The 24,779-nt window shown below is 47.4% G+C and overlaps 1 protein-coding gene across 5 annotated transcripts in view; it reads right to left on the reverse strand.

Annotated features, from left to right (window-relative positions):
* LOC116429629 (zwei Ig domain protein zig-8) overlaps nucleotides 1-24,779 on the reverse strand; it is a 70,122-nt gene that overhangs the window by 11,440 nt on the left and 33,903 nt on the right. For all 5 annotated transcript variants that reach the window (XR_012999630.1, XR_012999631.1, XR_012999629.1 and 2 more), the window contains 2 exons: nucleotides 22,402-22,568; nucleotides 18,175-18,385 (listed from right to left, as the gene is read on the reverse strand). Coding sequence is in view for 1 of the 5 variants with exons in the window: in XM_076371799.1 (XP_076227914.1) it covers nucleotides 18,175-18,385; nucleotides 22,402-22,568 (378 nt within the window). In the remaining 4 variants the exon portion in view is untranslated. The remainder of the gene's footprint in view (nucleotides 1-18,174; nucleotides 18,386-22,401; nucleotides 22,569-24,779) is intronic.

Here is a 24,779-nt window from a genome sequence, read left to right on the forward strand (position 1 = left end):
ACTAGACTCGATTCTGTCCATCGATCACCGAGCAACGCTGCATATCGCCTGCGATTTCCACGAGATCCGAGGGAACCGCGAGCCGTTCACTCTCGCGGCGACCGCGAAAACTTGCCGACTTCTGAGGTAGAAAATCGGACGACACCGTCGGCTGGAAGACAGTCAATCACACTAGGAAACCTATCGATCATCCCCCGTTCCCGGGATTGAATTCCGCAACGTGATTCCGGACAAACGGAGAGAAACGAGCGCTTTGAACAGCCGCGTCCGAGCGATCCGTGCAAGGTAGCCGGTTGGTATCCCATTACGTATTTCGGTCTCCGATCCCTATTATCGTAGGGTATCCCGCCGATAACCGACTGCAACGTCCGACCGATTCGCCGAATTAATATCCGACCGAGCCATCGATCTTCGGCCGACCTCCAGGCAACGCCGGGAAATAAATCGAGGAGGCAAACGGATACGTAATTCGACCGCGACTTCGGCCACAATTGAATCACCGCTGCTCCCGATTCCACGCAAAAAAGGCGAACAAGTAGGGAGATAGTAAATCGACGCTCCGCTCGGAATAGAATTCTCCCCGACGTTGATACACAGAAATCCCGAAACCTAATCCCGTCGATTCTGCGGTTTCCCGGGGAATTCTCCTCTTCCCTCGATTTGGACTTTCAGCGGTTCCCTTCCGAGAGCCGAACAGACGAAATGAAATACACGGCCGAGCGCGGGTGACTTTCGACAGCGACTCGAGCCCGTGCGAATTGTTTTATTCCTCGAGCCATCGCGACGGATCGGCGCGACCGGTGGCGTCGACCGATAGCCCGTAATTTCTCAACCAAGTTTTCCCGGGGCGGCCGTGCCTGAAATTTGCTCCCCGGAAGTGGGACCCGTTCGATTCGGTGTAGGGTTTCATCTGGAAGCGGACCGGCCATCAGTTTCCGCGTGACCCGTTCGAACAACACCTTCCCGGCCGGCCAGATAAATTATTCGGGAACGTGAAAAGAGGCTGGGATCAATGATGAAGCCTCGGGCTGTCCCACGGAAGCGGGAAGCTTCGTTCGAAAAGCGATTTCCATTGCGGCTGAAAATCGTGACCGGCGTTCGGGAGGACGATAATGCCGGACTCGCCGGTGTCCTTTCGTCGTGATCGAGGACGTCAACGCGACAGATATACACGGCCGACGGTATTCGGTGTGGCTTAACCTGGAACGAACGCAGGACGAACGCGAGACAGGCGTGCAGCCGGCGCGTGCATTATTACGGTTCCTCTTCTCTTCGGTTTCAGGAGCCGGGCTCCATGTGTTACGCGCCATATCCACGCCTGGTCCTTCTATCACCGGGATGAGCATTCCTCCGGCCCGATAATAATCCACCGTCCACGCCATTACCGATAGAAATTGATTGCGTCCCGCGATATATGGACACGCTCGCCGATAGTCACGCGGTTTTGCGTGCTCGCCGGCTTCCTGACGGACGTCGCGTCGGACGGAGAGATACCGATCGATCCACCTTTACGATTGATTTCGGAAGGAAATTTATAACTTTTCTGATTGCGTTCAGTCCTGACTGAAGCACTGCGAGATTCGTTTCCTCGCTTTGCGACGAGTGACGTAGAATTTTTAAAAGTCTGGTTAAAGCTTGGGAATGAACTTCTCGCTGGTGACAAGTTTGTTTGCGGATTAGGTACCTTGGAGATATGTATATGAGGATGTGGAAGGTTGGGTTAATCACTTCTACTTGCGAAGTTTCCGGATTGCAAAAATTTGCTGTCATTGGTCAGTTGACTTGTGGTTAGACGTGATTTTATAGAATGAAGGATAAAGCGAGGAAGTTTTGAACGGGTTTGGTGAATTGAATTTTGTGATACGGAGATATTTATGGAGGTAAGTAGTGTTTTTTAATAGTGAATTATATAAGACAGTTGAGAGTTGCGGTTTGTAATTGAAAAATGTGGCGTAAGAGGGAAGAGCTTGAACGTAATGGATATTGAATGTGTGAGGTAATAGTTCTTGTTCAAGCTTGTTTGTGTTTCTATGTTAGAATATTTATAGAAATCAGCTGAAACTAGGTGTCACACTAGCTACGAAATTTAGATGATTCTGAATTGTGTTCCAGTTAGACCGAAGATGATGAAAATTCCAATTACTTGCAATATTTTAATTATATTTATATAGAAAATATCTATTTCTGTATTATATTATATTCTATATTTTCAATTTCTGTAATAAATTTGTAAATATTCAGTTTCAATCAAATTCTTAATATCACTTATTAACGATTGCCGTTTAAATATTAAATTTATATTCATAATCAGCAGGCCATAAAACATTACCATATTAATCCGCCATTTTGAATTCCCCATTCCGTCCTTGATAATTTTAAGCTCGGATACATAATCACCAACCCAAAAAACATTACCATATTAATTTTTTCAGCGGTGCCAACAATATTCCGATACACAGATCCGCCATTTTGAATTCCCCATTCCGCCCTTGATAATTTTAAGCTCGGATTCATAATCAACAACCCGAAAAACCGCACGACACAGACTTTTGATTCGATTGAACTATGTTTCGGGTTTTCGGCCATGTTCCGTCCATTCGAGACCACCGTGCGACGTTACGCGGCATTACGCGTGCTTTCCGCAACCATAACCCAGTTGCGACTCCGTTAGGCTCGCGTTTCCTGCAACGTTTCCACGCGGCGAATTTGCAAGTCAAACCGGAAAACGTTACGTCCGTTGATTTGCCGGTCGTGCCGCGGCCATCGCGGGAAACGAACGCCGAGATCGTACGTGATCCGGCTTCCCTTTTTATCGACGGTAAAGCGGGCGCAAGAAAGAAAGGAAAACTGGAAATCGAAACGCCGTCGAGCGAGCGCGGCGACGGTGTTCGATCGAGTTACAATTCCGCGGGAACTGGCTGCAGATAAGATCGTAGAGCTCGCAAGAAACTTGATAAAGCGGTATTTCATGGTCTCTTATCTCAGAAGAATTCACCAAGAAAATCTCTCCTTCGGTCCAATATCGTCGCCTTTATTGAACGAAGAAAATGATTTTAATAACCGGCAGTTAAGAATTTCATTAGAGATCGCGCCCCCGGATAAAGGGAGTTCTACGGACCCTTATCTTCCATCAATTTCGCAAAGATATTTTCAGCCGTAATTGAATTCTCCGCTAAATTACTCGTAACGACGGATACGCGTCGGCCTCCCGGGATGGAGGGACTTATCTTTGAAACGTAAGCGGAAAATTTTTCGGTCGCGCTTCCATCGCGATCGTATTTCGTCCCGCCTGGCGTTGGGGATCGTAGTTCGGGCTCGGTTTACGCGACGGCTTTGCCTCGGATTTAGGAAATTGGTACGCTCCCCGTGGAAACGCACCGATGGGGGAGTAACGATCGCGAAAGGGTCCGCGGAAAGTATTCCCAAGGCCGCGAGCGGATCCGTCGTCCGGAGACGTTCCATAATTATTCCATTCGGGACGCGCGAGGCTAATAATCGAGCCGCGCTTTCGCCGCCTCTCGGAACTTACGAGTCTTGTAATATTCCGTACCCGAGGACGCGGAAAGTTCTTTGATCGCGCCGGAGCCGAGTAACAGTTTCAAAGTGCCATTGAATAATCGAACGAGCCGCCTGAACGATGACGGAGTCGTCTCGCGCGAGGGAGTCTTTTGTTTCTTCCTCGAAAGACTCCGGGGACTCTGCGCGGAGGTGCGAATAGTTGAAATATTTCGCGAATTAACGTCTCCTTAATAACGTGATAAGATGCTGGTCGCGTTTCCCCGGTGAACGCTCGCGTTCCGACCGTGTTGCCGGGGATGAGACGACCGCGCGTTACGACGCGCTCCCTGGAAAACGGTTCTACGGAGCTCGTAAGGAAACTCCGACTGAACTGTTCAACAAGAGCCGTTCGCGCAAAAGCCCGTGATAACGGTTAAGATAGCCCGACTCTAATGCGCGACCAAATTTTAGTCCGCCGAGAAAGGCTACTGAAATATCCATGGCCTAATAAGGCGCGATCGTTGCGACGTTAACCGCGCGAAACGACCGTGTCCTGGTCCCTGGATGTATCGGGCTACAAAGATCACTTCCCACTGATACTCGAGCGATAACCAACCGTACCAAGTATTTTTCTAATCAAGTTAATTAGACATTCGAAGCTTAACCGTTTGAGTGCTGAATCTTTTGTTGTGCCAAAATTGCGGAGCGCACGGAGGCGCTTCTGTTTATCAGTATCAATTATAATTTTCTTACTATGTTTTTCAAGAAATAAATCAGAGTAAATTTATTTGAATAAATGTTACTTTTTGATATTTTTTTGCAATAACACAATATTTGTGATCTTATTAGATAACTACTCTTATTAATTTTTTCGTATACACACCCAATCACTTCCGCATCTTTGGTAAATATCCACAAAAGTTGTTTAGCATCCAAACGGTTAAATCCTCTGTTTAGAATCCTCAACCGTTCGACTGCCATGGGACTTTGCAAACGCTTATCGTGTCGGAAACTGAATACTTTTCTATTTTTACATTGTAAAAAAATGGATTTTTCCATTTCTAAGTAGGCTATAACAAAAATAAATAATCAAAAGGAGAAGAAATGTCTGAAAGTGATACTATGATCCGATAGTTGGCAATTTTAGACAGTGCAACGAAGAGCCGAGACCGTTTCGCAATGCAACGGTGAAGTTCTTGGACCAGTTTAACCAGAATACACAAGTCGCGTATCTCCAAATCTAAACAAGACTTCCCTCCAAATAAGAGTATACTATTAGCAAAATTAGATACATTCTAATTCCGCGAATCCAAATTTCCCTCGTACCCCTTCGCCACGCTCCCCGTAACAGATTCACCGAAGGCAACATCGCGGCGTCGCGTTGCGAGCCCAGTTTTCGAGGATAGACCGACTTCGCTCCCCATCGGCGAACCGGATTACCTAACGTAACGTGAAATTGCGACGCGAGCCGACCCATCCACTTATTTTCTCGGCCGCCGCGACCGCGGACAGTTATCGGTTGGCGAACGGCACGCGACGCAACGCCGGAACCCGCGACAAGTTCCGCGATTATTCACGGAACTTTGAGAGCGGCGATCGATTAATTGCAAATATCCGTTTACCTGGAATGCAGTGGGACAAGCGTTTGTCGGCGGTTTGCCGGAGCAAGCCGTAATATGTTCTCGCGACGGATTAATCACAGCCGAACGATAAATTTCCACGTAACATCGCGCCGTTCGACCGCGAGTGCAATCCTAATGGAAGGCCCGGTAAAAGCTCGGCGGTTATTTTCGACCACCGTCGGCTAACGATCCCCTCGGATCGTTATTCCCGGTCGCGATGACGGAGCAGTTTTATCGTTCCCGTTAATCCCGAAAAATAACGTCCCTCCCCGCCCTCCTCTTCCCGGCGACGCACGACGGACGGATAGACGTGATCGACCAGAGGCCCAGAATCGGACCTCGGGGGTCGGCCGGAAGCGCCGGGGACATTACTCGCGGCAAATTCTCAATATGACATCCTTTATTTCGGTTTAACCGAGTGGAAAGAGGTTGGCGCCTCGCCAACATTGGAAATCATTCGCCACCGTATTGAACTAACGAAACCTTCTATCACCCGCATCCCCGCCGAGCCGCGCGCCGTTTATCCCGTTTGGTCGTTTCCTGTTTTACAGGGACTCGCCCGTTCCAGCCTGTCCCTGCCATCTTTTCGCCCTACCTTTTCGTTTCCCCGTTTATTCGAGAGCATACACCGCGAGCATCCGGTGGCGTTCACTGGCAAATAATAATGCATCTTGTTACGACTCGTTCTCCTTATCGCGTCGACGCACGCGTCGTTTAAACGGTCCCGTCTCTCGCGTCTGATCTCCTTCCGTTCTTCTTTACTTCCTCCTTTCTCGAGTGTACAGTGGTACCGTCAGTTGCTGAGAACCTGACACTCGCGACATCACAGGGGCGGATACTGTCGCTTCGAGAAATCCAATGGCGAGTCTGGAAATGACTCTCCTCACTCTTCGTCGCGCGACACGAGTAGTGTGCGTGAGCGCCGCAGCGAATCATATGTCAGAGCTGAAGATCCGTGCGAGGAAGGCGTGCGCCTCGAAACTGACCACTCAGACGAGAGTGCCAGGTTCGTTGCAACGGACGGTAGCAGCGAGGAGATGAGGAGATTATCGAAACGGGAGTAGCAGACTCAGGTAATTGTTTGCTCGGCTACGTGCAACGATAATCGTCGCCATTTCGCCGTCGCTCCTCCCCGTCTCTTTGAACCTGTGTCTTCTCACTCTGTCCGTTCTGTCGTTTTCCGTGGGAACCTTAACCTCTTGGCCTATGATTTCTTTCTCAACTCTGATCGATACGGCTACTTTGTCGTTAATAATTTATTGGAAGAAGAGAAAAATTGGAAGCATACGTTACGCCTATATTTCCTTTCAAGTATAATAGTTGATTACAGAGGAATAATATTTACTTTGAATTCGAATGAACTGAGTAATATACATATTTGTTGAATCATGTTGAAAATCTTCACCGTAAAGATTGTAGCGAATAAATGATTTAACACATTGTGTGCCGGCCATTTTGTTCATTTCAACTTATATCAGTTACAGTTAATTTATTTATTTATTATTCAATATATTTTCGGGAGTATCCATAGAAATACTTTCAGTCATACGCGAAAGGAATCACCTATCTACTTTTATCAAAAATGTTAATGAAGTTGTACAAGTATTTATTTAACACGTTGAATGCCGCGCGATTTCATAGTGCAAAATAGTCGAAATGGAACAAATATAATATTAAATCATTTGATTAAATGGTATTGTTATTATTTATAATATAGAAATGTTGTCAAATAATCATGGTTTGGCTACTCGACAATACATGCAAATGGTATTTCTACATTTTCCGCGTACAATGCGTTAATTATTCGAACAGCAAGAGATCAATATACACTTTCCTCTTTTCCTACTGCTTAACCCTTTATAAATTGATGGCACTTATAGATGCCACTTTCATTACGGGTCAAATTACAGGGACTCTTCACCATTTTGATCCTTAAGGCAAAATCGGTTGGTGGCACGAATAGGTATCACCATGAAACAAGAAATGTAGGAAAATTTTGAAAAAAATGTCCAATAATAATTGTTTTCTAAAGTATTTCTAATATGTATAGGGTAGGGAATACGAATTATCATCAAAAAAATAGTTTGCCCTGTAAAGGATTAAGCAATTGGTATGTAATTTCGCTGCATCCGCTGAGGTCTTTCTATAGTTCGCGAAGAGCGAAACCTTAAGGTTCACGAAATCGGCGAACCGCCTTCAAATTACCTTCGAAACTGACGTCCCGTTTACGGGAGGATCGAAGCGCCGAAGATACGAGTAACACGGTCGAGGATCACAGCAGAGGAAATTGGTTTACGACTCGGAAAGTTTTTAGAGACAAATCGCGGCGACTAGAGATCGGAATTACTTTATTTAAATCTTCCCTTTGATTCCTTTGAAATCGCTTGGTTTCCCGTTAGCTTAATCGGGGAGTTGCACCGGCGAGTGTCCCGACGGCGGAGGATTATCGAAACAGGATTAAGCAACGGTCCTGTAGAAATCACTTCCGTTACCGCCGCCGCGGTGCCCGTGACGGTAACAGACACACCCGACTCTTCCACGGTCGTTAAAAGCTTTTCCCATTGCCACCGGCGCCCGGAGCTGAAAGCTCGCAAATGAACACCGCGAAAAATTTACAAACTCCATAAAAGAGGATCAGTTTAATTCTCGACGTTCGAAATCGTGGAACCGGCTCGTTAACTCTCCTCGGGATTCAGACCCCTTCCCGAAAGGATCTACGTGATCCAACCGTGCCGCGGATACTCTTTCCTCGGATCGCAAGAATTACAACGGACGAACATCGTTACGGTCTGTCGGCTCGTTGCAAAGTCTTCGGAGTGCAGTCGAGCTGCCCATGGGGAGAACTCGTCGGATGTAATTTCCATGCGGAGTCCGAGGTCTCGCGCGCGTCCGGCGACGCGCAGTGCCGTTTTCTGGTGAAAACTCAATAACTTAACTCTTTGCCCGAAGTGCTTTTGGCTTCTCACTTTGAGGTTCGATGTTATCTCATTTATAGCTTAACACGTTCCCTGCCACGTGTACCACGCGTGGTACACGCCAACGTTTGTAAGAAAATATTTTTAATGGATATATGGTCACGATCGGCGGTATACGTTACGAAGCAGTGAAAACATAAAGGAACAATATCGAAATATATAAAAATGACCAGAAACTTGAATATAACTTATTATTTTATTGAAAAATTCGATACAGTTCATAAGCAAAATATAACCGAAGTTTCCGTGGCACGGGACGTGTTAACACTAGAACTGCCAAGCACTTAAACTGACTTCTCAAAATTTCTGTATAAAACTTATAACTGTGTATTTATTAACACATTGCGTACCGGCTAATTTTCAGAAAACTGAATTGTGCGGATGGCAATTTTCACTGAGGTCAACTTATATCACTATACATAGAAAAATTCAGATATTGTTGTGTAATATATTTCGAATAGATAATCAATTCGAATTAAATTTTATATTTTTTTCAATGCCGTGGTAATTAGCGAAGTTGCGTAGCTAAGTGTCTTTATATAAAAACGAAATTTCTCGTTACCGGTACGCAATGTGTTAAGATTTCAATTGGTTTATATTTCAGTGTAGGTGTTAATAAATTAATTTCTTTAACGATTTCTGAATGAAGTATCTGTACCTCCTCAGTAAGTGTACAAAAATCAGGATGATTCTGACCCGTCTGATAGTTCTAGTGTTAATGTGATGATTTATTGAAGAATACTTGGGAGTCATTGAAATGGTACCTTCAAATGGTACAATTGCGATACTATAAATAAATATAGAAAAAATTGTTAAAATAACTAGACGTTGCAATGAAATGTCGAGTCTGACTTGATATAGGACTGCCAAGGGTTAACACGTTAAGCGCCATGTCAGTCACAGATGACGGGTGCTTCTAAATTGAAACGAATCGTAAGATGCAAGATAACCGATGACCAATGAAAATGTTCAATAACGTAACTAAGTTGACAATAGTGTGACGCAAAGATTGTAACACTAAATAATTAATAATTGTTCCTGCTTTTCTTTAATATTAACAAATATTAAGTTTGTTCAATAATAACAGATATCTTGCATTTCGATGCCAACGTTAAATATATAGAGAAACGAGATTTAAAAATTTTGATTTCCGACATGAAAATCATTTTACACAGAAACTGCATAGCATCGATAACCTTCAATTTTCATTACACGAACGATCGAAGTTCAGAGTTTCGTCCGCACGCGGCCGCACAGCGGCGACGGATCGAAGAAAATAAAAAGTTCGCGGGATTTCTTGAGCGAATTATTCGACCGACGGCAAGTTTCCCTCGGCCGACGGAGAATGTTGCCGTGTGGCGGCGGCGAGCGTGAGTCCTCGTATTTTCACGAAAATAGCACGTTGCACTTGGTAGCGCGAGGGGTAATTACAATAGCACGTTGTTACGGGGCGAGGTTCGAGTATTGTTATCACGATGATCCGGTCTCCCCTTTTACCTTGTAATTATACAGCGCGGCTCGGCGCACGCGGGCCCCTATAGTCATTGAAATTAAAGCTTTTTGCATTTTCAACGGCGCCTCGTTAATCCGTCACGATGACGGGTACGTGGCGCGTATTAGCAATAAATTGCGCGCGGCGTGCCGGCTCCTGATTTTATCGAGGAACAAGATTCCCCGAGGCGAGCCGCCCTCTGAAGTCCAACGCGAAACAATTCTCCCCCGAATTAATCGCTCTTTAACGTTTTCGTGGCTCTCTTCTTCCGGCGGTGGTAGTCGCAGTGCGGCTTTCCGGAGCGTACCGACGCGACGCGACGCTGCCATGCAAATTAAACCGCGCAAAGACCGCGGCTGCCTTGCCATCTGGAACATTAGTTTATTACGGATATCGCTGGCGGTGCTCAATTAAGAATACTTTGAACGTAAATCTCCGCGGAACGATTCCCGAGAGTTCCGGAGCTCCCTGGAATTGATTGAAATTCAAATCAGGTGCATGCTTGTCCAACGATCCTACCCTACTTCGCCGATCCTTTCGGAAGATCTCTTTGAATAAACTTTCTTCCGCTATATTACTCGCTCCCGACGGTTCTACGCGAAGTACGGGGCTCCGTAGACTTCATTGTTCTCGGCCACGTCGGGAACAGACGGAATAACGTTGCGCGGATATATCGCGGGCCCGTAGGGGTTAAACATAATGGTATTAAATCAAATCGGGAACGACCGTTCGGTTCACCCTCTCGACCCGCTCTCGTTACGCCCGGCCTTTAAGCCCCTTCTAGAACGAGACATTCTTTGCTAATGGTACGGGCTTTTAACGGCGGAGAACTAACTATCGAGATTTTCGTAATCGTTGCGCGTATTTCACTCGATTCCATGCCCGAGCGACGTACCAGCGAAATTTCCCCGCGATTCCGCTGGAATTCGGTCGCCCTCTTATCTATATTCTCAGTGAACGACTGACTCGTGCTCGCGATTTTCCTTTTTCTGTCGTCTCATGGCCACTTCCCGGAACGATTCGAAATCATTTTAGTCGCGTCTCGCGTCGATTATTCGGATTTACTGTGTTGCATCTTACTTTAATGAGCACCCTGTGTATTCATAATAACTGTTATTATTATTATGTTTATGTTCTCACGGTTATTACCGGGTACTGCATCCGTACGGGTTTGCACAAAGTATGGATGTGTTCTTATTTGTGTTTGGGGATTCAGGAATTTCCTCACTATTGCGCGTGTATTACTGTTACTATTATTATTACATTATTATTAGATATATTACTATTATTATTGTTGTTATTATTAGTATTATTATTACTATTATCACGTTACGTGTCGTACCGTTTTTTTTAAACTTCCTGTTCTGGCTAAGTGGGGCTTTTACACTTTTACAATTAAATGAAATTAAATAAGCGCAGTATACATGATACTAAAATGCCTATCTTTGACTTTTTAATAAATTTTCAAAAAATTGAACGTGTTATTATCGGATCACTTCTATTGCTATCCCTTTTACTAAGTTTAACTTCAACGTTCCCACCATAACAACCATGCCCGGGTACATCAAAGCGTGTTCGTCGTCGGCTCTATCTAAAAATAACAGTATACATACACCGAAATGCTCCATTAGCATTACGTCTATGCGTAAATCTAACCACTCCGAACATCTTGTACGTTCGACGAAGTGTAAACAGAGCCAGCAGCACACCGTCTTTTTCGGGAGTACGCATTCCTCTCGCGTGTTCTCTCTAAAATTTCGCATCTTTCTTCGGTGTCGATCACCCCCATAATCCCTTGGCCTACAACGACGAGTGAGACTCGTGGTGAAGATTTTCAACATGACTCAACAAATATATATATTACTCAGTTCATTCGAATTCGAAGTAAATATTATTCCTCTACAATCAACTATTATACTCGACACATTAGGCACCGGCTAATTTTCAGAGAACTAAATTGTCCGGATGGCAATTTTCAATGAGATCAACTTATATCATTACACATACAGGAATTCAGATACACTGTCGTGTAATATATTTTAAATAGATAATCAATTCGAACCAAATTTAATATTTTCTCAAATACTGTAGTAATTGAAGTTGCATAGCTAAGTGTCTATGTAAAAACGAGATTTCTCGTTACAGGTATAACATATGATTAGAATGTTTCTCTTTTTCCAATAAACTATATAGTATTCCCGGCTGAGCCCCCAATTTTATACTGGGGCTACTATTATTATAGATATCGAAAAGGTAGATCTTCAGTAAAAAGAGAATTAGGAAACAATATGGACAACACGTAGAAATACAACTTAATACCACGAAGGCCAACACACTCTCTATCACGTACAAAAATGTTCTCCGCTGTCTCTCACCAAAATGTCCTCATGCACGCATTTCCACTCGCTTTTAACACACCCCCATTCGCTCTGTCTTTCTCACCCTTGCACCCTACTCGCATCTTTCGTCCATAGTCAAAATTCACGCAGTCACGTACACGCTTTTCTCACGGTCCAGTCGCTCAGTTCCAGACACTCTTCCTCGCATTCTTTCAGCCACTCGAGATTCTCTAAACGCAGTCACACTATTTTCCAAACGTCCCGGCGCCGGTCCGTCGCAATACGACTTGGTCGCCCTTACGCACGCACAACGAACCATTCATCCTACAATAAATATTCTAGATACTACAATTATCAATGACAAAGTAGCCGTATCGGTCAGAGTCGAGAAAGAAACCATAGGGCAGGGGGTTAAACCGGAACGCGCAGTTGCCGAGTAGCCGTGGTTTAGCGCACGATAATGAAATTGGCAAACGTATCGCGTAATTGCTGCATCACATAATTGAGAGCCGAACTCGTCGAGACTCCGCGGCGATTACTTCTCACGGATGCATACGCGTGCAATCTCCGCATCGCAGTATTTCCTGAACGAGTGGCTCAGCGACCGCGGGCCGGACGCTCCGGAGCATTAACGACTCGACTGTGCCGGACTGTTTCGAATAATTATTTCGTTTCTCTGATACCGCGTCACGCGGCGATATAAATCATGAGAGCGGGAAGCGCGTACTCCGGCATATTTGCGGTAAAACGCAGCCCCGCAGTTTGCAGCTTAAACTAAAGTTATCTCGGCAATTATGGGTCCGTTGATAATCTATTCTGGTTCAATTGCAGCGGCGAGTGTCGTTTACGAGGCGACTGCGTGCACGTTCATCCGTGCTCGCCGATAAGCGTTCCCTTTTACGTCGATTATTTAGCCGTCTGTATCGGAGACTTCGTACGCGAGTGGTAAGCTTTAAATTCGAGCCACCTCCAAGGAGCATTCGACTGATCGCGTGACGCTTCGAGAGTCGATCGACGTCAAGAGCGCGAAATTCGCTTTCTGTTCGAACATCGAAAGGAATCCGCGTTCGAGCGTCGTTCGGCGAGAATTAACGCGACCCGAGGAACAAGTCGACGAATGAAAATCGCTTCAGCTAATTCGAAACCGTCGGGACTGAATTTTAACGCTCCCGGTATTCGACGACAAATTGAAATTGCATTCGATAGAGGCACGATTCGTTTAAGCGGCGTCGTAGTTCAAAGGAGCAGCCCGGGCAGCGTTTATCGCGAATAATTCGCCGCGATTGTTTCGAAACGATCGCGATAAACGCGACGAGAGGTTCGCCCGTGAAGAAGCTGTAAAGGCGAGCGATCGTTTCCCGTAATCGGGGATTCTGCTCGGTAGGTTTCCGCTGAAAAAGCGCGCACCCAATAAAATCGGAACGTATCGAATCGAACGTTTCACCGAGGACAGCCTTAGATTCTGTTTTCGAGCGATAAATTCGTTACGCCCTCGTGAAAGGTATTAGCCGCGATCGCGTTTCGTGAAAAAAAAGGAGAAAAAAAAAGATGACGGAATGCTCGGAGGCTTTCAGAGACGAGCGAAAGGGGGGAAACGCTGCGGCAACGGACGCGTTCGGGTTCGACGGTAGAGAGACTAACGTTATTCTGTCATGGAGCTGCGCAGTTAAAATGTTTAAATACCCTCTTTTTCGGTCTGGCTCAGCGAAAACGAAGTTCGTTTTATGAAATTAAAAGCGGGACGGAGGAACGCGGAAAAAGTCGAGGCAAATGTCGTCTTGACTCGATTTCGCAAATTCAATTTCGCGGGGAAGCGGGCCGAGAGCCGCGACTGGAAATCGGACGCGGAAACCCCGGGAAAAAATACTTTCGTTCTCGTCCCGGGGAGGTTTCCGCGACGATTACGAGTAAACGGGCCGATTTGTCCGCGCTAAGCAAGAAACACGTTCTCGTTCCTCGAGGGACCGCACGAAACACCGAAATTCGAGTATTTACACGATGAAAGTTGAATGTTACCAATGAGTTCAGCAGTCCCTGCTGTACAAAATGATTTTCATTTCAAAAAACGATTTAGTACAAGTAAATTCTGTTTTTCCATTTGTATAACTTCGGCATCGAACCGCAGAATATTCATTGTCACTGAGAAAACTTCGTAACATCGACATAATGCAAACAAAATATAACCGCCATATGTTTAGCTCTATACTTTACAACTTTCGTCTGAATTCGGCGTTTTTCAGTGAGATCAACTTAGAAAAATTAGAAAAACTCAGATATCAATGTAATATATTTTAAGTAGATAATCAATTCGTATCAAATTTAATATTTTTTTCAATGCTGTGGTAATTAGCGAAGTTGCATAGCTGAGTGTCTTTATATAAAACCTAGATTTCTCGTTACCAGTAATGCGTTAACGACTAACAAAATTGACCTACTCCTGATTCCTCCTTTGCGCAATGATTAAAAGGATAACAGCTGTTTCCCTGTGAGATTCTTCAAGAAATTGATTTAACCGAGCTCAAACTGAATCGTAAATCAATGAAAGTCTCAATAGACCGACTCTTCGAGTTTCTCCAAGAGGAATTTCCAAAAGTCAATCCAACTGCTCGGTAGTTTGTGTTAAATCACTGAGTTTTGTCCAGAAAACGGGCTGCGGCCCGAAGGGAATTTCGACGCACGTCCATTCCTTTCGCAGGAGTAACGGAGTCTATTATTTGATTCAACGGCTAAGCTCTCCCGATTGATTTGACGGTATACGCCGGGGATCCCGCGTGATCCCAACCAAAGGATCCGACGATCCAGCTTAGCGAACTAATTTCTCCGATAGACTATAAATCACCGGACATCGAATCCGTCTTTTTCCAATCTACCCGGCGACGTTTCCCCGGCTCGAAATGATTCCTGGAGAGTCCTTTCTTCTCGTTACGAATCAACGTCGACATTCTTCGGAAGTCGTTTCTTCTGCGCGGTGACCTTTCCCCTCGCTTTCTCGAGCGTCGCGGCCCTTAAGCTCCGTTGCGTCTACGCGGGAGAATAAGCTGATCCTTCCCCCCGAAGTCTACGCAAAGTTCGATACTCGGAAGCTACGATTCCTTTTTTTCCACGAAGTAATCCGACGGGGAGCGGGAGGTCCTTTAGTACCGGTCTTTGCAGTATATAAGGACCTTAATAGGTCGGCCAGTGTCTTGCAGAAGCAAGTCACGAACGGAGCCAATTATCGGCGAAGCTAATGAAGCTATTCCTTCCGAAAAGAAACGAACGAAGAAGAGTCGTCGGAATCCGTCGGTCCCGGCTCCTTCGATATCCCCGGCTTCCTCTCATCGATCCTCTTCGTTCGAACTTCTCCTCGTTTGTTCTTCGACTCTTTCGCGTTTAAATTCACGGCCGGAAGAAAAAGCGTCGTCGCTCGGGAGGAGACGTCCAACGTGCACGTCACGCGGATTCCGTCGCCGCCGACTTTTCCTCCGTTGAACGCTCATCTCGATTTACACTTGTTGATTTGCAATTCCTGGAAACGTTCGACTCATCCTCGAGAACCGTTCCGAACTAGCGTTCGTTCGCGATAGAGCGCGAGTTTCATCGAAATTCGAGTTTATCACGCGGCAGTTTATCTTACGCGGAAGATTTCATCCCACGTCGATACATTCCCGATATTCTGAGGGAGAAACAGCTACAATCGGTATTCACTCGCGTCAACGAACGGCGAAAGCGCGAGCAGGTGTTGAGGGTGAAATTATTACGCGACTAACGCGAGTCGTCGCGATAAACTTTACAACCAAACAGATACCGCGGCGGCGAAGCGGGTATCGGTGGTTTAATCGTACGCGTAACGAGACGGCGACATGAAAGGGAGCCGCGTTATTATTCCGACGACGTAATTATACGAACAAGCAAGGAGGCGTATCGAGCGTATTCAAGGGAATACGCCGGGAGGGCGCTCCGTCGCGAACGGGGGCATCTTCCGGAGACGCGAACGCAGCGAGACGAGGCGACGTCACGAGCGGAAGCGGCACCGAACGTATGCGCCGAAACTATCCGACAAAACGATCTATTAATTTCGAGGAAATTCCTGCCGGAAGGTCGCGGCACGGTTGCTCCGGCGTAATCATCGTTTCGTACCGGGGAATTTTACGGCGCCGGCGTTCCCGTTTGTTACCGCCGCGGATTAGCTTCCGCGAGACGCGCCGCGATAATCCGAGCTCGATCAAACGAACGGCGGATATCTCGTTAAAAGCGGGACAAAATGATCGCGTTACTTTGACGAGCGCGGACCAACGCAATCGGATGGAAGACCGTACACCGAGCGGTGTTCATCCGCGTCCGAACCCCGTGAATCGTCCGCTTTAAAGTATCGATCGAATAAAACTCGCCGCGGCCGTTCGACGATCGGTTTCCGATTCGGCCGTGACGTTATCGCGATTATTGTCCGCGATAATTATTAGGTAATCAGCCCGGAGGTTCGTGGCACCGTTCTCGTCGCGTCGGTACGCCGGTTTCATCGCGTCGCCCGTAACCTGCGCGTACGGCCGAATAAAGGACGCCGGAGACTTCGCGGCCAATATCCGAGCGCGTACGCTGGAACAGGATTTTCCGGGCTTCCCCGTGACCGGCGGACACACACTTCGCGGAAATCTCGAGCGGTAAATTGCGCCGGAAAGAAATAGTTCAGATTGAAACCGAGCGGGTGTCTTCCGGTTTAAGCGACCGCGGTTGTTCCGCGAAAACGAGCGAACCTGAAGATGTTGCCGCGTTCGCGACTTACGAGCTCCATTAACGACGGACAATTGAACAATCGCGTGACGCGAACAATGACGATAATAGGTAACAAGCAGAAGTTTGCTCGCGATGAAAGCGCGGCAGGTAATCGAGCAATGATAGCGATGAGAGGGAGCTCTCAGGGATTAAGGGGACATTTCCGTGAAGAAACTTGAGCTGCCGCGAAATTGCACGTTCGTTAACGCAGCGCCGACCACGCGATCGGGCGCTTTTCAAATTGAAGCTGCCGGGAAGCATGGGAGACCCTTTCAACGATAGATAATGATTCGATATCGATTATTCCGTGTTTCATTGATTAACTATTAACGATTCCCGTCGAAGATTCAACGAATAATAAAATAGACAGTAGAGAAGTGTAGTTTGCACTCGACTCGGTCACCACTTGATTTGATACGGCTGAACTATGAAGTTGAATATTCAATGTTTTAAATGAAACTTTGTACTGATATGCGAAATATTCAAATAAAACAGCTTCGTTGTTTAAATTATCTGTGAATTATTAAATTAGTTTCAAACAGTTTCGTCTGTACCGTCGGAAACTATTGAATGTTTCCAGGGAAAAACTTTCGAGTGCAAAGTGTTGACCCTTTACACTCGAAAGTTTCTCACTAGAAATATTTAACATTTTTCGACGAGGCGAAAACGATATTCTTTGAAATTAACCCTTCGCGGACGAAGATTCTTTGAAATGTACAAAACCTTTGGCAGACGAAGTTAAATTATATATCGATTGCTCGATTGATGGGAAAACAGGAAACTACTGTGCTAATTTCTTGCTGTTTCACTAATTAAATCATTTGTTCGCGACTTAGTCTTCCAAATATGAACATCTGATCTCGCCTGGATGTCGACGTTCGTCCGCAAAGGGTTAACTCAAAGGGAAATCACAAGTGCATTGAGGAACACATCTATTTTATCCCAATATTTCACGTATTGAGTCATCAAACCAAGTTCAACATTAACACTAGAACTACCAGACGGTTCAAAATGACCCATTCCTGATTTCTTCATTTCGCAATTACCAAAAAGACATGTTTCTCTGAGAAATTATTAAAGAAATTGATTTAGCAGTACACGAACTGAATTATAAACCAATTCTCAATAAATGCACTCTTGAAGTGCATAGAGGAATTTCAAAAAGTCGAGTCAACTGCTCGGTAGTTTTAGTGCTAACCCTTTGCACTCAGAAGTATTTCGTTAGAAATATTTCAAATTTCCTACCTAGACACAGACGATATTGTTTTAAATTAACTCAAAGAGAAATCGCAAGTGAATTGAGAAACAAAGCTTTTTAATATCTCACACACCGATGCATTACACACAGTTCAATATTGAATATCAAATTTTATAGTTTCACTACATCTAATCAAGTGGTGACTGAGTCACCTCTCGAGTGCGAAGGGTTAAATATCAGACTTCCTAGTACCACCGCGAGCGCAAGGTGTCAACTATGAAAAGATTCGATCGCTTACCAACCACGGTGAGCTGTACAAAATGTCCGACGGGCGGCGTGGTGGATATCTGGCATTCGTAGATACCGGAGTCTCTTTTTTGGGGGTACCGTATCCTCAGTATCCATTCCTCGGAGTGCGGCGTGTGCACCGCCTGGAAACGCTGATCGCTCGTGTACGTGTAGCGTCCGCTGGTCAGCAAATGGATGTCCCTGTGCCTCACCCACGACACCTGCGATCAAAGCGACGGGGACCGCTTGAAAATATTATTCCGCGAGCCGTTAGCGGCGGACGCGAACGACCGTGCAGGGCTCCGCCATAAAAGAGCTTAAAACCGGGCGCGAGCGGAGGAAAATATAATTGAAAAATGTCCCGCCGGCACGTTCCAACGATCGACCGGCCTAATCGTTGTACGGGCTGTTTTTAAACCGGTCGATACCGCCGGCCAGCTATTTTTAGTGGAGAAGATAACGGCCGGGTATCGTACCGAACATAAACGAGTAAACTGCGGGCGTGACCGTGTCCCTATCCGCTGTGTCCATTTTTAAGGGTTGCCCGGACCAACCTGACCCGAGCCGAGCTCGCTGCCGCGCGCGCGGAAAAGGTAGGTCAGACCGCACTCCGGGGATTAATCGACCCCCTAAAACACAAAAATGATTAGACGCTCGACGATCCGGCGAACCGCGCGCGTCGACCGCTATTTTTCTATAGTGTTATCCCGCGATATCGTAAACATCGCGGCGTACTCGCAAAAATGCACCCCGACACGCGCGTGTCCCCATTTTTCCACGTTGAAAAGCGCACCGCTGTCGCGCGCAGCTTTACTTAACCGCGGTATCGATAACAATACAACGTCGCGTCAGAAATAGCGACGAAACAGCGAGTATCCTCAGGCGTAGAAACACCGTATCGCCAGCAAGCCGAAATAATTCCTTCCAAGGCGAAGTTCATCCGTCGTCGAATAAAAATACCAGTTTCGAACTTCGTTCCGAGGATCTTTCCTCGGCCGCGAGAGAGAACCGTGTCGGCGTCGCGCCGTAGCCGCGGATAATGCACCGCGCGAAGCACGTTGCATTATGTTCCGCTGAACGCGCTCGCGTCGGCTTATTACCGCTCGCACTTCGTTCTTTACAGCATTGGACCGTAGAAGTTTAGCGCTCATTCCTTTTTCCCCCTTATTGTTCGCCGTTACGGCGTCATCGCTCACCGTGAAACCGTTAAGCCAGCACGTGGCCCGAGCCTCCACCGGCGCGATACGGCTCCTCGCCGAATCGTTTTACCCGCTATCAACGTCGACGCGCGTTCGTTGACGCCTCGCGTGACTGAACAGTGTCAAGACACCGGGTCGATGCACGTGCGTGCGTATTCGCCGGTGTTCCCGGTTGTTTACCACTTAATTCGCGCGGAAAACACGCGCCCGCCGAGGCGGACGGTTCCGCACGCGCGTTAAGTAATTTCTGGTGTTTTCGTTAAAATTTCAAATGGACTCCGCCGGGGCGACATATCGCCGGCGTCCAGTTAATTTCTCATTTCTCGCCCCGGCAATTGCCGCGGTACGCAAACGCGGCCCGGTTTCCAGCTCGGACGTGGCCGTTTTAAAGCGAATCCCCGGGCTTCGCCGCTCTCAACTTCGAAAATTCCGTTCCAGCGATCACTCGTCTCGCGGCCGACGGCGACGCCGCTCGCGCGCAAGATATTTCAGCGTGACCGGTCGCCCCGGCTCGTCCGGACGGACTCGTAATTGTCCGGCGTAACGATGACGAGTGGCGGTCGATCGCGACGATCCCGAGACGAGCGTCCATTCGAGCGGGGATAAGCGAATTGGCGAAGTTCCAACGAGAGGCGTGCGAAACGGCATAAGGCGGGTTCGGCTGATACCGGCAACTTCTCGGGGCCGTTAATTAGAACGGGATCTAATCGATGATCCCGAGCCGTCATAACAGCCGTAACCCGAGCCATTTCCTACCGACGGCCGGAATCGTGCCGTAACGACCGTCTCGCGGCTTAAAAGGCAATTTCGATCGTTTTTGCCCGGCGTAATTTAACAGATTACTCCCGGCCGTTCGCCGGGCTGCGGCCAAGCAATCATCGCTATCCTGACTACGCGATCCGCATACGATCGCTGGAAAATCGAGACCGCTGCTCATTCATTACGACCCGCCCCCTTCCATCTCGAGCGGCGTTCGATGCGCTCGTTGCTTCCGACGCCGATTGCCTCGTTCCACGATCGTCGCTGTCGCGACGCGAATTCTCCGAAGGAAATCTATGAACCTACCGTTCGCTGGACGAGTCTTTTCGCCGTTGTATCGTCCGACGAAAGAGCGAACGATTGGATACACGGAAGACGTCTAGAGCGGCGTACAAAGGGGTTCTCGAAGGAAACGCCATTCGAAAGGCCTCGGAGAGGAGATAGTCGCACCGTTGAAAAGTGAGATCCTTCGCGCGTCGCCCGTCGCTTTCGAGCCGCGGAATGGAAAAAATCCGGTCCACCCTCGAGCGAAGTTTGGTCGGCGCGGTGATACGGTGTCGGGCGAACGCGTCCGCGTTGTACCTCGCGTTCGGGCGCGAGGTGTTCGCGCGTCACACACCGCCGTGACGTTACACGCGCGAATGCGAACGGCATCAACGAAATGCATTAGCCGGTACACACGTACCGAACACCGCAGCTGTACGTGTGAGCACATGCTTTGCATAGAGATGAGTTTCGGGATTAAAAATGTAACGCGCTGGCTGCACCCGGCCGGAGGTGGGGCCAATCGTGCCTCCTCTTTTTCTACTTAATCTACGAAACCGCTCGTAAGGAACCCTTGAACCGGACGTTTAATATCTGCGCCCATTCTTTCGGCTGGCGTTTATTCGATATCTTGCCTGGCGCGGACTGAATTAGAGTTTGAATAAAATCGAGCGATTCACGCGCGCCGGCAGGCGGATCTCTCGTCGAGAGATCCATTCTTCCGCGCGATTATTATTCCGCATTGTACCGCGTGAATCGGGAGAAAAATAAACATAGGATCAACGGAGAGTCTCGCATCGTTTATCTATTCTACGCTCGCGTTTCCTTTATTGAAACCCATTCAACGACCGAACGCGGCCGCATCGAATGTTAACGATGTTGTATTAATCGAATAAAGGATTGCTTTATCGTCCTGCACGCGTAACCGATGGCGGAGCAACTTCGCGGAACGAGGCGGGTTGTAATGCCGATGCGGTGCTCGAGGTCAGTCAACGGACCGCTCGAAACTCGGGGTCGGTTGATAATTGCGTAACTAGAATAATCGCAAGTTGCTTTTCGACGCGTTTAATTCGCGAGGGGATCGAGCCGGCTTCCCCCTCGCTCCTTCAGCTACCCCGGTTGCCGGCACTGTAAACACGCCGTTCTCGTACAATTTCGTTCCCCAAGCGTTTACATAGAATTTACGAATTAATTCTACTCCGCGGAACGTTTCGCGTCGGCCGGTTATGAGAGGAACGTTCGCCGTCGCTCGTTCTTTAGGATTTCGGGCTAAGAAACGAACGATTCGACGAGCGGCCGAGTCTCCGCGCGGAATCGTTTATTCGGGAAGTGATCGAGAATTTTTGGCGCGTTTCGTTCCAGAACAATGCTTGGTAACTCTTCGCACTATGGAGACGCCTCTCAGTCAGCAATCGACTTAACACAGCAAATCGTAAAGCTTAACCCTTTGCACTCCGAATTTCTTTTGCAGTTTTTCCTCGACGACTCTGTATTATTACGATATTTTGATTGAAATGCATTTTAACTCAATTGACGGTTATTTACTGTAGTCTGTTCTATCGTATCTTGAGAAATTGACATTCTTTCATTTAGATCTTGGAAATTAGAAGTTTGAAAGACAATTAGGATGCATATTAACGTATCTACATAATCAAAATCGACCCAAACGTTTATCAAGCGATGTTTATAAAATTCAATGAGTCACATTGACTCGTTCCGTGAATCTAGTGTTAAAAAATAATTTGTAGAGAGTAGTGTAAACGATTCTTCCTAATAATATTGAGAATAACATAGTAATGTAATATATTTTAAAAATATCTACAAAGAATCACATCTGTGAATAAAACTGATGTCGAGTCAAAGGGTTAATTTCATTGAATAATCCGCAATATCTTATAACGTATTTCGGAATGGTTCGCGTGAGAAGCCGGCGCGTTTCAAGAGCGCGCGAGTGGATTGGTCTCGAGCGAGCCGAAAGGTTCGAGGTCGCCGGCGAATCGGGTAGGAGCACTTACGGTCCTATTTCCCAGGTTCTTCACTTTGCAGACGAGCTGAATGGTCGTTCCGACGAGGCCCGTCACGTTCGACGGGATCGTCGTGTCGAAGTACGGCTCGTTGTCCGGCGCCCGGCGCGTTTCGAAGGTGTCCGCCTCGAACAATCGATTACTGTGCACAGCTTCCTCTGAAAACGAAGAAAAAGAAGAGTCGAGTCATTCGCTTAGCTACACGCCGCGCGATAAATCCCCGGGGAATGCGTTTGATAAGCGATCGCCCCGTGGAATCTTTGTCGCGTCGCGTCCTTTCACCGGTCGCGAGCCGACGAGCGCCGAGCTTTGCGAAACGGATCCGCGAAATAGTCCCGGCGACGTTCCTCCGTGCAAGCGCCGCGGCCTTTTTATTTATCGCGCGTATTTCGCGCCGTTAAAAGCCTTCTCCTTTTCATCTCGCGCGAAAATTTTGTATTCCCTCTTCCTCCTTCTCACCCTCCCTCTGTCTCTCTCTCTCTCGTGCGCGCGGCGGTCTCCCTCGTTTTTTTCATCACGGCCTGTAATTACACACGGTGCGGTAAACGGTACTGCATGACCCCCGGACGGGTGAGAAATAATTTTCTCGCTGTGCCGCTAGACGCATTTATTAAAATTATACCGTGCAAAAGGAAAGTATAGAGCGATCGTGTACTTTGAGCCGTGTACACGGCTGTACCGGTGGCACGGTGCTCGAACAACGTTGTCAGGAAGCTGTTCCGTCGCTTAGGAAAATATTTGCCGCGTTGAAATCGATAACTTCGTTCTACGAAATTAAGGTCGAGGTTTCGTCACGCCCTCATAAATTTCACAATTTCAGGCGAATTTTACGAGCTCAATCGAGCACTCTGTACACGCTGAGTTAATAGTCTGAGCTAATAATATCGTTGCATAATATATTGTTTAATCTCTCCCTCTCGTAACAATTCTCTCCGTTCGGATTCCATCGGGAACCGTTCTTTCTCTTTCCCTGTTCCTCTCTCTCTCTCTCTACTCTGGAAAACCGACGTTCGTTCCACTGGACTTTGATAGATTCCCGATTCCTACGCACGTCGGAGAGCACCGACCGATCAGAGAACAAACAGGCTCGGCTCCGCGTTCGATAAAGTCAATTACAAGCGTAATCGCGCATTCGTTCGCGCGGGTTCGGACAACGCCGAGTTTATTCGAGGAATTTCGATCGGTTCGGAACGCATCGATGTCCGGGCTCGGCTCTCGCGGCGCGGAGCGGAAGTACACGATGAAACGACAGGCGCATAACTATCCAGCTGCCTCCGCCTGTAGTCCTGCACTGCGGCAAATACGATCGCGTTCGCGCGAGTGGGTGTAACGAGATACGTTTACACTGCTGCAACAAGCCGCGCGTACCGCGCGCGTCGTTCTTTTGCCATTCATTCCGGGTCGGATCGCGCGGAAGATACTTGACGTAGATCCGATGAAAAGAAGCGCGGATCGATCGCGCCCCATTGTCCGAGCCGATCGGAGATCAGCTTTTAACCCTTCGCGTTCCCGAGCCACTTTAAGCTCCTCTTATTTTCCCTCGATTCGAGCGTAATAAATAAATGAATTCATCGCGGACGGCGGAATCAAAGGGAATTCAGCCGTGTTCCCGGGTAATTCTTCATTCCCCTCTTTGTGCATCCACGGAGCCTGTAATTTGCGGAAGAACCAACGGCGAACGGAAACATCGCGTCAAAAGTGCCTTCCCATCTCGAAGTTACGCGGGGCAAATATCCTTTGAGAGGGAGACGCGTTCAAAGCGGATACCGCGTTAATGAAGTCGGATACTCGTGGAAGCATTAAATTATCCGGATACGACGCGGCGCGGGGAGCCCCGGCCAGTGACGTTTCTCAAACGAGCCTCTCGCAATTTCAATTCGACGAAACAAAGAGCCGCGGAACAGATTTTTAAATACGCTTTTTCCCCCGCGACGGGCCGGCCTTCCTGGCGGAGGCTTTCAGCGCGAGCGTATTTCCCATTTGGCGGTTCCTCCGCGGAATTGGCCCGTCCGTGGCTCGCGCGAAATATTCCCGGGCTACGTGCTCGCGACAGCCCCGGGGATTAACCGTTTCCAAACGCCTATAAAGTATCTCTGGTTTCTGATCGCGGCGACGCGATACACGGCCCGATTTAACCGAGGAAATATTGCCTCTGCGACGAATTAATCGATCATGAAACGACGAATATTACGATTCGCCCGGCAAACCAGTCGCTCCGTCCCGAAAACAAACTTTCCCGCTCAACCGGCCGCCGCACTGTGTGTAGCTAAGTACTTCCTGCTGTACAAAATGATTTTCGTATGATAAATCAAAATTGAATGCGAGTAAATTCTATTTTTCTGTTTATATGACGTTGCAATCGAAGCATA

The sequence above is a fragment of the Nomia melanderi genome, chromosome 10 (genome assembly GCF_051020985.1).
Source record: "Nomia melanderi isolate GNS246 chromosome 10, iyNomMela1, whole genome shotgun sequence".
In the NCBI taxonomy this organism is placed as follows: Eukaryota; Metazoa; Arthropoda; class Insecta; order Hymenoptera; family Halictidae; genus Nomia; species Nomia melanderi.